We start from the raw sequence: 13,884 nt of genomic DNA on the forward strand, positions 1-13,884 counted from the left end.
ATTTTCTTATGTGATTTTTTCCTCCATTTTCCGATCCATTGCTGTGTTGCAATTTAACAAAGGCTAACAGAAAATTAAATTATAGAAAAAAAGTTTCAGAAAAGAACAACCTCTTATGAATACTTTAACATGCACTAGTGTAACCTGTAAGAGAAAATACGCAGGTCACACAGACAACTGTATCCTCTGCATGACACCATGACCTCATATAAATGAAACATGTTAGAAAAAACTCCTTTTTTTTTGTTTGGTTTTTTTTGTGTGGGTTTTTTTTTTTTTTTTTTTGTTTACCACTAGTAATTAAGAAGAAATTCCTCCTTTGGGCTTGGAGGAAACAGAAGTGATATGACTAATGTATATACACATAGGTCACAACAGAATGCACAATCTTTCTAAAAGCTCTTTTCAAACTGAAAACATCAATAAAAGCTTCTTCTTTTTTCTTTTGTTTTTAAACTCACAGCTATGTACATTTTTACAAAGTATCTTTAAATATAGTTCAGGCTTGCAAGTCATCTCTGCACAGAACTATACGTATTTTACTGCATAGTCAGTCCTCCTCTTTTTTTTTCATTTTTGTTTTTAATATTAAAATTGTATCTCCCCCATCTGGATTACAGCTTCATATGCTGGGTAAAAGCCCATGGTGATGTCTTTGTTTTAACAAGGGCCATTCATGGTATGGCACATCGAGAATATTTGTTTCCTTTAATAAAAAACAAAACAAAACAAAACAAAAACACCTGTACAGTCACTGGCTCTGTGTTCCAGAAGACTTTGCTTTGCTTGTTACACTCAAAATACCATTTTAAGTGACTTCTTCTGGCCTCAACTTTCAATCAAAGTGGCTGAGATCTTAAAGCAGTATCGTAACAGCAGTGTACACTTTTCACATTTCACAGGGTTTGTAGTTGATCTTTAACATCAGAGAGTTTCTGTGGGAAGGATCAGTAAGAAAACAAGACTGTCCTTCTCTTTTACTTGCTTTTACTTTAGATTTTGACAAGGTGTTCACCTGATGGTTTATATGATTTTTCCCTCTTCTTTTGTTTTTTTTTCCTGTTTTTTGTTTGTTTGTTTTTTCTTTCTTCCAAGTGGCTTGTGAGGGTAGAGGGGGAGGGGCTGAGCTATACTCTAGTGGTCGAATGTCCATGGGGCAAATTTGTACTGTTTTGTCCTCCACTGAAGGTGTTGAAAGTATGCAAAGGTTGCATTCCTGTTAATGTATTTGGAATCATGGTTATGGTGTTGGGTGTCATTAGCGGGATGTCATCTGGTGACCTTCTCAAAGTAAGCGTATAGTCAGGTGGACAGGTTAGTCTCAATGTGTCATGGGCCTGCAGCGATTCACACTCGTGGTCATGTTCTAGCTGTTTCATCTGCAATGACATGATCTCTTCATTTTGTATGTGTGCAATGTCATTTGTTGTGTTCCTCTGGGGGCTAGGGCGCCTGTGAGTCTCATGACGCCGCTTGTCCTTCTTGTAATATAATGCAGCAAAAGCTAAAATATTGAGGAACAGCAAGGATGCCCCCACAGCAATGGTGACACTCAGCTCCGTGGAGTAATCCCTCTTGTTTTCTATCAGAACTGTTGTATCCTCTGGAGCTGTTTTATGGGTGTCTTTTGAATGTTTGGGGTTGTTGGCAGGTGTCATTGCTGGGCGTTTGGTGGCTGGCCACAATTTACCAGGAGAACGTCGTGTCACATAAGGAAACGATGTCATGTCAGGAGGGGGGACTTTAGTTGTTGTGGAAACATACTGAAATATTTCATTCAGGTTGTGAAGGTGTGGTACGAGTTCCAACCAGAAAGCAACTTTTGTTGCTCGGTAGTGATCACGAACTCGGGGTTTCAGGCCAATATGCAGATAAAGCTGGTCTTTGGGATTGTATTTGGACCAGGCCACCTCTTCAAAGCGGTTCGGTTTTGTGTGGATGAACTTTGTGTCTTGTGGAACAGGCTGGTTTGGATCTCTACAAAAATAAAAAAACAGTTATTTAAAAAAAAACCCAAAGGCACAAAGTAAAACAAAACAAAACAAACACAAAAACCCCCTCCATCCTTAGTTAATGGTTTATCTGATAGTTACCATAACCTAAAAGCAGACGCTAAATAAACCTCCCTAGTTTAACAACAGATGTTAATAAATAAACAAAAGAAAAATTACTTACTGTACAGTGTGTCTCGGACAATAGCATACTTTTTTACTTTAAAACAAAGAACGGGTTGTGTTTCAGCTGCCAAAAGAACATCTGAAGTTCTGTGATTCAGTGTGATTCAATATCATAGTCCAAAGCTGTCTTAGAAATGTACTAACTACCTTTCCCCATAGTAAAGGTGTAGATTCAGCTCTTATCAAGGTTAGACATTAACTTCCTCACTTAAGGTACAACTACTTCCACTGCTGTAAGTACTAAATATGGACATCTAGTCCATGTGACTAGAAGAATTTATATTAGCTGTGTCTATTACATAAAAAAATTCAAAGCATGAAGTAGCAGGACTTACACCTGTAACTGGGAACTACTTCTCTTTGTGGTCCTTTACTGAGCTATTAGTACATTGTTATTCAAGTATCTACTTTAGGGAAAATCCTTTGAAGTATTTGTATATATCTTTCCACCATTTACGTTAGCAAATTACTATTTAAAAGTTCCATGTGCTCATTGCTATTAAAAAACTACGTTTATTGGTGATAGGACAGTGAGCATTAATTCTATCTCAGTTTGTAGGGATGAAAGGCATATTAGCTGAAATCAGCAAGTTTTATTGTAGTTTAGTAGTAGTAGAGATAAGAGTAGTACACTACTCAGAGATAATTTCAAAACTGGTAACCTAAATATTTACTTGAGTTATGCTTTTCCCATATTTTCTTTTTCCTCTTCTTCACATAGGTTCAGAATAAAGACAAACTAATGGCAGAAAAAGCATTTAAATAAGGTTAATATCTACATATCCTTGCAATTTTAGCAAACTTTACATAAATATTATTTCCTCCAGAATAAACTTTAACATTACTAATAGTGAGTTTAATGGGTTTTTTTAATGCATGAGTTTGAATCTTCTTTAGCAGCAAAGAGACTTTCCTGGGACTTTGTGATATATTATAGTAAGAGTACATGATTCATTTTCTGTGCATTACCCTGGGAACTTTCTATTCTCCTTTCCATTCCCATATGCACTAGTTTATTTCCTGTGAAAATTATTCTAATATTTTCCTTTTCTTCCAATATACTGTTATGTATGTTACGGGAATACCAAGACTTACTGCTACAGATTGTAAAGCATCTTAGTTTTTTTCTTTTTCCATTTTGAAAAGCTCATGAATACGATTGCCTAGTTTAGCATTCCTTTGCTGTTCACAAAGAGCTATTCCTTAGTTCTCAAACCAGATGGGTAATTTGACTTTCATAATCTTAACATTCCTGTATTCGTCTGTTCACCTCAAAAAAATTTCTCTCACCTTTTGAGTGAAAAGTATTATATTTCTATATAATTTTGGTACTTTGGTTTACTTATGATTATGATTTTAGGTGTTTGGGGTTTTTTTTGTGGTTTAGTTTATTTTTTATACTCTATCGTATCAAATCTTTCCCATCTCCATGAGAGATACACTGGGGGTTCCAGAATGGGCTATTTCATTTATGTATCTGTCTGTCTGTCTGTCTATCTATCTGTTTGTGGTTTTTTTTAATTTTATGTAGTAATAATTAGTCAAATTGGGTTAATTCTGAACAAAAAGATAATTGCTTTGTAATTGTTCATCCCAGTTGAAGCTGGAGTAGTAATACCTATTTCCAAGCAGTACAGAATCAGATGTACACTGCTACTGTGAGTGATTCTAACATGCAGTCAAGAAGGAAAGAAAAGCATTTCTTTTGCTCTTAAAGAATAGTGTGATATATTGGGCACTTCCAGAGGACTAGATATTGGGCCATTTCAATGTCTCTTCTACTAAAGTACTTCAGGATTTAAGACATAAATTCTAAAGCAAAATACAAATCAGCTAGATTATAAAAATGCAACACATTTTTCTTGTCAGAAACTCAGAATCTTGCAAGAGTTATGGCACAAAATCCATCTTGCTGTTCTGACTCGCAGCACAAAAGACTAGGAAAGGTCTTTCAGAATACGTATAAATTAGCCCAACTCATGTAAACTGAGTTGCACTTGATACACAGTACAAGAGAGAAAGAAGCCAAGCACTCATTTAAAAGAATCAAGCTAGACATGCAACTTTTTCAATATTGTTATTATTTTTTTTAATGGCCCTATAAATCTGACAGTAGATTATTATTTTATCTACTAAATATTTTTTTTTTTTAATTAGCATTCTCATCCCCTACAAACAGCCTACAAAAAAGTAAAAGTGAACCTCCCTTTCCCTTTCTTCAATTCTTTACCTCCATCTCTCCCTTTTAACTATATCTATTAGTAACAGACAATGACACGGTTGCCTATTCCAATCACAATAAAGAAAATCATATTACATGAGGCTACTCTTGTATTTCAGGACTTGTTTCCAGATGTGTGCATCCATGAAGCTGTTCACTGAAATAAGGAATGGGAAAAAAAAAAAGCAGCCAGTCCTACAGAAAAGTGACATTTTAAAAATTTATTTTTGTAAGTGTATTCATAATGCTACCATTGGCATCTACTCTAATGTTGATCACTTAATATATGAATGAATGGTCTGAATGTTCTCTCTGAATTTGGAGTATATGTATCTAAATTATTTCTTTTTCATGAGACAATGGAATAACTAAGTCCTAAAAAGGGTATCTAATAATGCATGGATCTTAATTTTTACAGCCCAATGATAATTTAAAAAATATTCAGTGGATAGTATATAGAAGAGGATTTTTACTCCTGTGTGCACTCAAGTCAAACAATACAATCATAAGGTTACATCTTACGACGTTAAGTCTTTTTCTTTGGTGGCTGGGCAGCTTATCCTATTATGAGCACTTTTCCAGTGTAGTAGACAGGCATAAAATATAGATGTACATAAAATAATTTTTCCTACAGAATCAGCTGTTTGTCAAAACTTTGGATCAGTTAGTTTAACATAAAATTTCCTTTTGCTTTTTTTACCTTCTGACATCACCTTTGTGTTTCGGGACATTCTTGAGACTCAGCTGTGTAATTACAGTACAAAAGACTGCTAGGAAACTTCCACTGAAAAATGTGCTGCAATCATGGCCATAAAAATATAATCTGAATAATATATTTTCAGTTCTGTTCTTCTTCCAGTAATGGCTCTCATAGGGACTAGGTAAGGCAGGAAGGCCTTATCTTTCTTTATCCTACTGCTAGTTCAAAATTGATCATTATTTTTGCTCCTTTTGTTCTCTGATGATTTATTTTCACCTCCACTAGAATTTAAACTGTTTTTCCATAGAAATATGCTCCCATCACAAAATGCAGAAACCTGTCTTCCATATGATAGAGCACCATACGATGGTCTTTCTTTTCTATCTAAGGTATTTTTTAAATTAATGTGCAGAACCATTTGATTTCACCTATCACTTTTGCTGCCCACTTTCAGTCTGTACTGATTTTACTGAATTTAATGTGTTGCTGTTTATTGTAATTTAATTAACACCTCAGGGGCTACAAATGTACATTCAAAGCACTGATTATTTTCGCAGGTGATATAAAGTAAATGTGTCTGCAATGGATGCTGATGGAAGAGCAACACACATTCCTGTTCACAAGGTGAACTGGAAGCTGACCTGGAGGGCAAAAGATGGAACCTAGTATTTCATATCTGGTGATGTTGACAGAAAGGATGATGGGGAAGCTTAAGAAGTTTTCTCTTATCCTGAATTTCATGTAACATGTCAAAATACCTTTCATCTTTTAACTAATTCTGCAACACTATTCAACTTAAAATGTTTACTTCTTTTGTGTCATTCTCTAACTTCATTGGAGAGCAAAATATCTTAACAATTACATGCTGAGTCTGTCTTCCAAGACACTGAAAGGCCCCTTGATGATTTCTTTCAGCAGTCCCCTTTTCTCCATATGGAAAATAATTTAAAAAACCCACCAAAACAAAACAATAAAACAAACCTGTGTAGCATTTCTTCACGCTTCTACTGATTTTTCATCATAATTTTAATAATAATACAGCCATTCCTGCCTGAAACACTGGTACATGAGCATATTTCCCCTCACCTCCTTTCCTCACTTATCACCAGGTCCCACTGTTGCCGTAATCCCAGTCAGCTATTATAACCACTAAGGAAAGTAAACCTTAAGTACACTGTTTTGTTTGACTAACACAGATTGGCTATTTGAGATAGTAATTCAGACAAAAGCATCAAAAAGAAATGCAACAGCGTCATAAAGGAGATCACCAATAATTGATTTGAAAATATTCTTTAATCATTGTGTCTTCCATTAGAAAGGCAAACTGAATAAAAACCATAGATATCCTTGATAACTCAGGTTTTTGCTTCAGAATCAATGGTAGTAACATAATTCAGGAGTATGCACCCAAAGTACAAAGAAAACAAAGATACACCTTTATCTTTTCCATCACCAGCCTAGGTAAAGCTGGATGAATGGGAGCAAAAATAGAGTATTTAAAGTCAAATGACAAAAAAACACAGTAATTTTTAGAAAACTAGTAGATGCTTCTAATGAAAGCATGGCTTTGTGTCTACTCTATGGAACTTCAAATCCTTCTTCAGAAGAATGTAGTTGGCAGAGAACCTGTGAAGGACTGGCACACATCCCCTCATGTACCCACTCTCCCCCTGCTGATGTATCTGTAAAGGAGGTAATAGGGCCATAAGTAACAGAACGTTTGAACATATAAAATTACCATTAGAGTTAGAGTCAGGATAGTACTGCTGGCAGCAGAAGGAAGGTTTAAGTGCACCTCTTAATGAAACTCTCACATATAATTTTGCATATAGTGAAATCAAAAGCTGTATTTTCATGTCACTTTTGTATCCTAAATGTAGTTTTTCACACCTACTCTATAAAAAATTGCTTTCCAATCTCAAACACATATTAGAAACATAGTTTTGGGGATTAAAAAAACCCAACAAACCAGTGTCAAAGAAGTCATAGCAAGGTAGAAAATGGAGGATTTGCAATATGCAGCTTCCAGGTATTTATTTCAAGCACAATCCATTTGCTGAAACACTTTAATTGTCACCTCCTATTTGCTAGCTACAGTAACTGACTTCAAAGTAAAACACATTAAAAGCACTGTGCCTTGTGCTGTGTTGTTGACACCTAGTGATTTTACAGAATTGACCTGCCCTCCAAATCTAGCCTTGGCAGTAGGCCCATTAAACAACCTGAGTTTTTTAGCAGCAGGTGGCATGTCAGTTAAAAGCCCAGCACAGTCCATCACAATGATGCACCACTTGAATTGTAATTATACAATAAGTACCTGGATGCAATGTCTGTGGGAGAGTCATCAAGACTGGAAGACTCTCAAGAGACATTAACATTAAACAAATAAATCTGCAGTTTTAATGTTCAAGGCTCACCTACAGTGAAACATAGAATAAGAAAATCTTTCTGTGAACAGATTTTTCAAATGTGTTGCCATGGGTACAAACACAAAGCAAGCCAACTTCTATCAGAATAAGGATGGGAAACAATTAATTAAAAAAGGATGGGAAGAATAAAGCAACACAAAGCCCACAGAAAAGCAATCTTGAACCACATCAATCTTTTTGAGTGTTGGAGGACCTGAGTGGGCACGTGAATTCCAGATTGTATGTGGGAGGGTAAAGAGTTATGGCTACTCCAGATATGTCCCCTGTTGCTATAGTCTTGAGTTGCTACAACCTTCAGTCTTCCACTAGAGGCATCAGAAGCGTAGAGCAAATGAAATGTTAAAATATTATTTACCTTCAGGTATTTGCTTGTACAGAGCAATTGATCATTGTTCATATAAATAAAGGGAAAAAAAAAACAACAAAAAACAAACAGCAGGGTAATGTGTCTTGTGTTGCTCTATTCCTTTCCTTTTGAAAACTGAAATTTTACAGCTAGAGCTCATTTTCAGTTGCACATCTTTCAGACCGTCTACATAGGGGCAAGTTTGTAATAGAAGTTATACCCCATTCCTGTTTCCTAAGCAATGGCAAAGCTTCAGAAATGACTAATGGCTCTCCCAAAGCAACTATTGTGCCTTTAGGTGTAGTATGACAATGGGTTCATAACCAGAGAACAGGATGATGGCATGTATAGCCTGCTGAAATTAGCTTTCAAGTAGCAACAGCTGTAAAGTGCTTGCAATTACGAGTAATGGTGGCAGCTGGGAATGTGAGAAGCTCCTATTCGACTCCAAAAATTGCTTAAATACGACTTCTTATTCTACAGGGAACAGTCATAAAGTAATTGTAAGGAGTGAGACTGTGGATATCTTGCATCTCTATAATAATTCCAATGATGTATATTTGTGAGGACCTGAAGTGCTCTCTGTATATGTGGTGCTTCATGTACAAAAATAGACAGACTGATGGTATTATCACCTGAGTGTGCAGTACAGCCACCATGTAGCATTCCCTGTCCATAAAGCAAGCTTTAATCCTTAAATTTGTTCACCTCAGTACTAATGACTTCTTGCTGTGCAATACAGATAAATATTCCACAGTTTGTTTGCTGTTGTTGCAGTGCTGTGGGATTTATGCATGCATTCTATCTAAAATGCAGAGAAACAAAAGCTTTCCTTTTGCCTTGTAAATTGACTTGAAGCATTTGATTTTTACTCAATTCATGCTTGAAGTTTCTGTTAAGATTGCAAAATCTCTCTTGCTTGAACATAATTCGGACTCATTAAAGGCTGCCTGAGCTACTGAAGCCTCTGTTCCACACTAGGCATCTCTCAATTTTTCTCATATAGCTGCTCACCATTCACTGCAGTGCAGTAAAGCTGCAGTTTCCAGAGCCCACTCCTGCCATTAAACATTCATTGGAAAGATTTACAGCCCCTTTGTGCCACAAGTATCTTTGTTTTAATTCAGTACCAAGACTCAAGGTTAACAAAAATGCCCTTGCTGCTCAAGTAAAACACTGCAATACGCTTTAAAGGAATGCCATAGGAAGAAGACAGAAATTATTAATAGCTCTTGCAGATTAAGCTGCTTTGAGGATTCTTTCCTTGATGTTTACAACTCTATTTCAGCAAAACATTGATGTCTATCTTTTGTTTTGTAAGCAGAATTAATTTAAATTTATAACCTTCTCAAAGTAAAATTTATATCAGTCTCTTCTTCATTCCAGACAAGTCTTATTATTGCCATTATAGGCCTCAGAGGGAAAAATCTTTCTTGTGTCTGCCTTTTTGTTCCAGTTCCTCCCTGAGTCCCCATCTCTGTGAAGGTTGCTAAAAAAAAAAACAACCAAAAACGAACTTCCTTTTTTTGTGACAGATAAATGCTATCTGCCTGTCATTCCTTCTTCAAGTAGCAAACACATTGCCTCTGATTTTTCAGTATCTTAGTGAGATGGCTTTTCTCTGAGACATGCTTTGTCTTAATAGTTGACCTATTTTTTGAATAAAAACACAGTGCATTATTATTCTCACTGAGCTACTGAAAGAAAACAGTTTGAGGGAACACACTAATTAAAAATCTATTAAATATGAATAAGCCCTAGTTACCTTCTGTTTTACACAAATAGTGCTATAATAGTACTTCAAGATGAGGGTTTGAAGCCACTCCAATAGGATATTGACTATTTTAGAAGTATGCTATCAACAAAAAGGAATGCTCGGGGTCAAACTTACCCAGTTTTGGCAAAGTTAGTCCAGTACGTCATAACTACTGCACTGAGCATGACATCATTCTTGGAAAAGTTGCAGTTGAACAGTTCTGTGGGGCCGATCATAGGAATCCCAAACACATAAGGGACTTCATCACCATGAGCTGAATCAGCCCAGCTGGGTTTCATTTCACTTTGGCAATGATGATAAAATGCATAGAAATATGTTGGAGATCCATACTGGGCATGCAGGTCAGCAGTAGCAACAGCTGGAGCGACCCACTGGTGGTCTGTGAAAAGAGCAACCAGAGTCTTCCGTCTTGTTTCGGGGTTTTCTTTGTCTGCCCAGTCAGTGTACATGAATTTAATGGTCTCTCGCAGTGTATCTTTCCCTTCTGGATAACCATATAGATTGTCCACAAAATTTGAGACAGAAAAGTCAAAATCATTGGGGGAAACACCATCTTCATTGTCTACAATGCCATCCACAAATTTTAAACCTTCCCCTTGATTCACACCCAGCATTATATCATAGTTGAGGAATTCCCCTTGCTCCATAAGAATCTGAGGGTCATCTGGAATCACATCTCCATCTATCACAGGCCCAAAGGCAATGTGGTACGTGGCTGGCGTGATGGTCTGTTGAATCAGTTCTTTGTAATTCTTATTCCGAAGACATTCAACCAAATCAGTGGTATCCAGCATGTCACAGCCCACTTTATCTGCCAAGATGCGAGTGTACTTGGCAGGCTGGTAGTTCACTGCCCAGCTGGACAGGGCTGTTCCACTCTGTATGATTGCCTTTTGGAACAAACCTGCAGGTGCAAATTGTTGAAATGTAAATGCACATAAATGCATATAAATGAATAAAATTAAAACAGCTTTCACTAAGCAAATAAAACTTTGATTATAAAATAACTAAAGGATGCATATACCTACGTTTCAATCCAATTTCCACATATTCTACTCACTGCACCCTTTTTATAGTATCTCCAATAAGCTATTCATTAAAATCTCTCTTGTTCTTGATGCTCATACATATAAAGCATAAAGGTTTCAGATTACTGTTTCAGGAATTAAATTCATGCTTGTCCTGCAGTTTTCTTGCACCCTAAATGGAAGTCCCCTGGCTTTAGCACTGTGGTAGTCCTGTAAAAATTTATTTAAAGGAGTGGCAGCTACAAGCAATCATATCCTCTTCACCATGTAAATGACTCTTATAAATGTGCTCTTCAGTAGTTTAAAGGTCAAATGAAAATTACACATTCTCATTTTCTCACAGAAGCCATGCAACATATAATTTTTAAAAATCTGCTTTGCTAAAATCAGTTTAATAGGTTTGAGTCTTCCACTCTCACATAATTTCTTTAATTTGGTACATAGGTGTTAGCACTGCCTATTTGTTGAATTGAAGTATATTTACATTTTTTGGAGAGATTAAGATGAGATTCAATAGATCTTTCTTGTTGTCTCATATGTACTAATATTAAGAGAGATGAGACCCCCAGTTTGAAGAGCTTCTTTGTGTCTCCAGAGCACTGGTGGCACACTGGAGCAAAAGGTGCTTACTGGTGAATCTGCCCCATCTGTTTTTTTCTTGGTAAGAGCACTAAAATGGCCTATTTTATACTTAAAACTAAAATGCTGGGTCCTCTTCTGCACATGTTTTTCTACTGTCAAGCTCTTGAAATGTCAAACACAGCAACAGCTACAAAAACATGTAAAGACCTTGATGCATTTATGGGGAAAATTGCATGTGGTCAACACAGCGTTGTGATGATTATTTACTGCACAGAGTACAAAATTTCCATTATGTGATTAAGTTTTTCCTGGTTCCATCTGCTTGATTCTGGCATGGCTTACTCAAAAGTGATTCACTGCACCCTATTTGTATCAACAGACTAAATTTTTAGGTATAATTCTATGTATTTCCAAATAGAGTATGTTTATCAGTAGCCCACCTACAATTACATGCTAGGACTTAGCCTTCTGCCATAGTTTTTTTGTCTCTTTGAATGTGATAGAAGTAGCATGGACTTATAACAGCTATTTTGGTCTTGTCTTTTACAAATTCTTTGTAGATTTGGACTCATTTCCAAATCTTAAAAACTCTGTGTGGGATCCCACAGTACTTGTGGAAAATTAAACAATTTTTTAATATGGTTAAGTTATGCTATTATTAAGGAAAGTATCTAAATAGATGTTGAAAGTGCAAACAAGAGTGTATAAAACATGAAAAAGGTCACTGGCCTTTTCCATTTTAATTAAGGTGGAGTCTTTGATAGTAGAGCCAGTGGAGACTGTTGATAAAGCTAGAAAAAAACTGATATTGCCCATGGCATTTCTTGCACGAAATTTCTTCTATAGTACCATTTAATTTTTCATATTAAAATACTTACGTTGACTAATACTAATCCAGAACACTAGATAGTAGGTATTTTACAAAAATTATAGATGTAATGTAATTCTAATTCACCCTACCTGATATGGCCACTTTAGTTACAATATAATGGTTTTTAAAACAAAACAAAACAAAACAAAACATGCTTTGCTTAGAAGATTGTTACCTTCTGAATAGTGAGAAAGTGTAAGAAGGCTGACACAGGAAGCTCCTGCCCCAGATCCAAAAATAGTAACCCTTTTTGGGTCTCCTCCGAAAGATCCAATATTTTCTTCAATCCAACGTAAAGCTTGGATTTGGTCAAGCAATCCATAATTGCCTTTTGCAGCTTGGTCCCCAGTACTTAAAAAACCTATAAGGCAAAAAGAAAGATAATTTTAGTGCACCAGACACGGAGTTAGCTACAGGGTATCCACATATTCACAACACGTCTTCCCATCTTTTCATCTTCTGGGATTTTTTTTTTTCATCTTTTTTTTTTAAAGGTCATAGTCCTAGTTAAATGTCTCCAGTGCAGGCAGTGAAATTCCTTCTGTATGCTGTTTGGGTTTGCTTTGTTATTTCCTACTGCAGAGGTCACATTTGTAAAAAAATATTATTTCCTTTTTGAAATAATTCTGTATTGATACAACACAACCTGAAGATTTGAAACATTTTATAACTGTGTATGAGGAAGGCACAAAAACATAGGAAATAATTCTTATGCAAATAAGTGAGATACCCAGTCTCCCACTGAGAACAATACATTAATTTAAACACTCCTTCCATGGACCAAGATTACTGTACTTGTGATACAGATAGATATGCTCACAAACAGAAAAACAAGGATGAAGACACAGTAAAAAGAACAGAGAAAAGGCCTAGAAAAAAATTACACTCCAATTTCACAGAGGATATTTGTTAGGAAGATAACAGGTAAATGCTTGGCTATTCAGCCTAAGGCTGGGAGATTTTATCTCAATAAATCCAGTTTTGTCTCTTTCCTTGGGAATTGCAAGGAAAGCTGCACTACAATTTTTTGTTACTTTACTGTGGATATCAGATTCTAGAAACAAAGCATGACACGTTTTCTGTTTGTCTTGCAACTGAGAAGGAAATAACTGAAAGACTAAGAGTGAGATTATTTTTTTCTGAGACCAGCTAAGGTGAAACATTGCAGTTAACTGTGCTGCCCATCATTCACAGTTAAGACCTTGAGCTACATACATATTACCACACTGAGCTTTGTGCTCACACTCCTTTTTTTAACCCCCACAGACCTTTTCCTGTCAGCCAACTAGAAATAAGAGGTCTATTAGAAATACCTGACAAGATATGGAAGTTTTCAGATGCGCATAACTGATTTAGGCACCCCTGACAGCTGCTTATCAATACAAAACAAAGAAATCTCTTGGCTGGTATTTCCAAGCTCATTATTAGTTCAGGCAAATTTCCCAGAAGAGGGCCTCAGGACCCTGAAAATCTGCAGTCCTGCAGCAGTTTGAGATGAGTTTGTAATCTTGAGACACCTCAGCCTGCTGTGTCAAATCTTCATGCTCCTAAGAAGGACAGCAAGGGAAGCTTGAGGTTCCTAGAGAAAAAAAGGCCTTGCAGTACATTTCACTTGCTTTGCTCTGTCTGTAGTTATTTTTTCAGTGATGGGAAGAATGAAAATCCACAAGGTGGAAGGGATTTTCAATATGGGAAAAGTGGAAGAGAAGGGAAGGCAAGAAAAAAGAATTAGACGTGTCAGACATTCACAGCT

The 13,884-nt window shown here is 36.2% G+C and overlaps 1 protein-coding gene across 6 annotated transcripts in view; it reads right to left on the reverse strand.

The window, feature by feature from the left end:
* Positions 1–738: 738 nt before the first annotated feature.
* NLGN4X (neuroligin 4, X-linked) overlaps positions 739–13,884 on the reverse strand; it is a 123,576-nt gene continuing 110,430 nt past the window's right edge. For 4 of the 6 annotated variants that reach the window (XM_010004640.1, XM_010004638.1, XM_010004636.1 and 1 more), the window contains 3 exons: positions 12,307–12,492; positions 9,765–10,554; positions 1,078–1,977 (listed from right to left, as the gene is read on the reverse strand). In XM_010004640.1, coding sequence (XP_010002942.1) covers positions 1,128–1,977; positions 9,765–10,554; positions 12,307–12,492 — 1,826 coding nt within the window. In that variant the 3' untranslated portion in view covers positions 1,078–1,127. Of the gene's footprint in view, positions 1,978–9,764; positions 10,570–12,300; positions 12,493–13,884 lie in introns of all 6 variants that reach the window. The other 2 variants (XM_010004637.1, XM_010004642.1) reach the window with 1 other exon arrangement.

Source organism: Chaetura pelagica, unplaced genomic scaffold (assembly GCF_000747805.2).
Source record: "Chaetura pelagica isolate M959 unplaced genomic scaffold, ChaPel_1.0 scaffold178, whole genome shotgun sequence".
Classification (NCBI taxonomy): Eukaryota; Metazoa; Chordata; class Aves; order Apodiformes; family Apodidae; genus Chaetura; species Chaetura pelagica.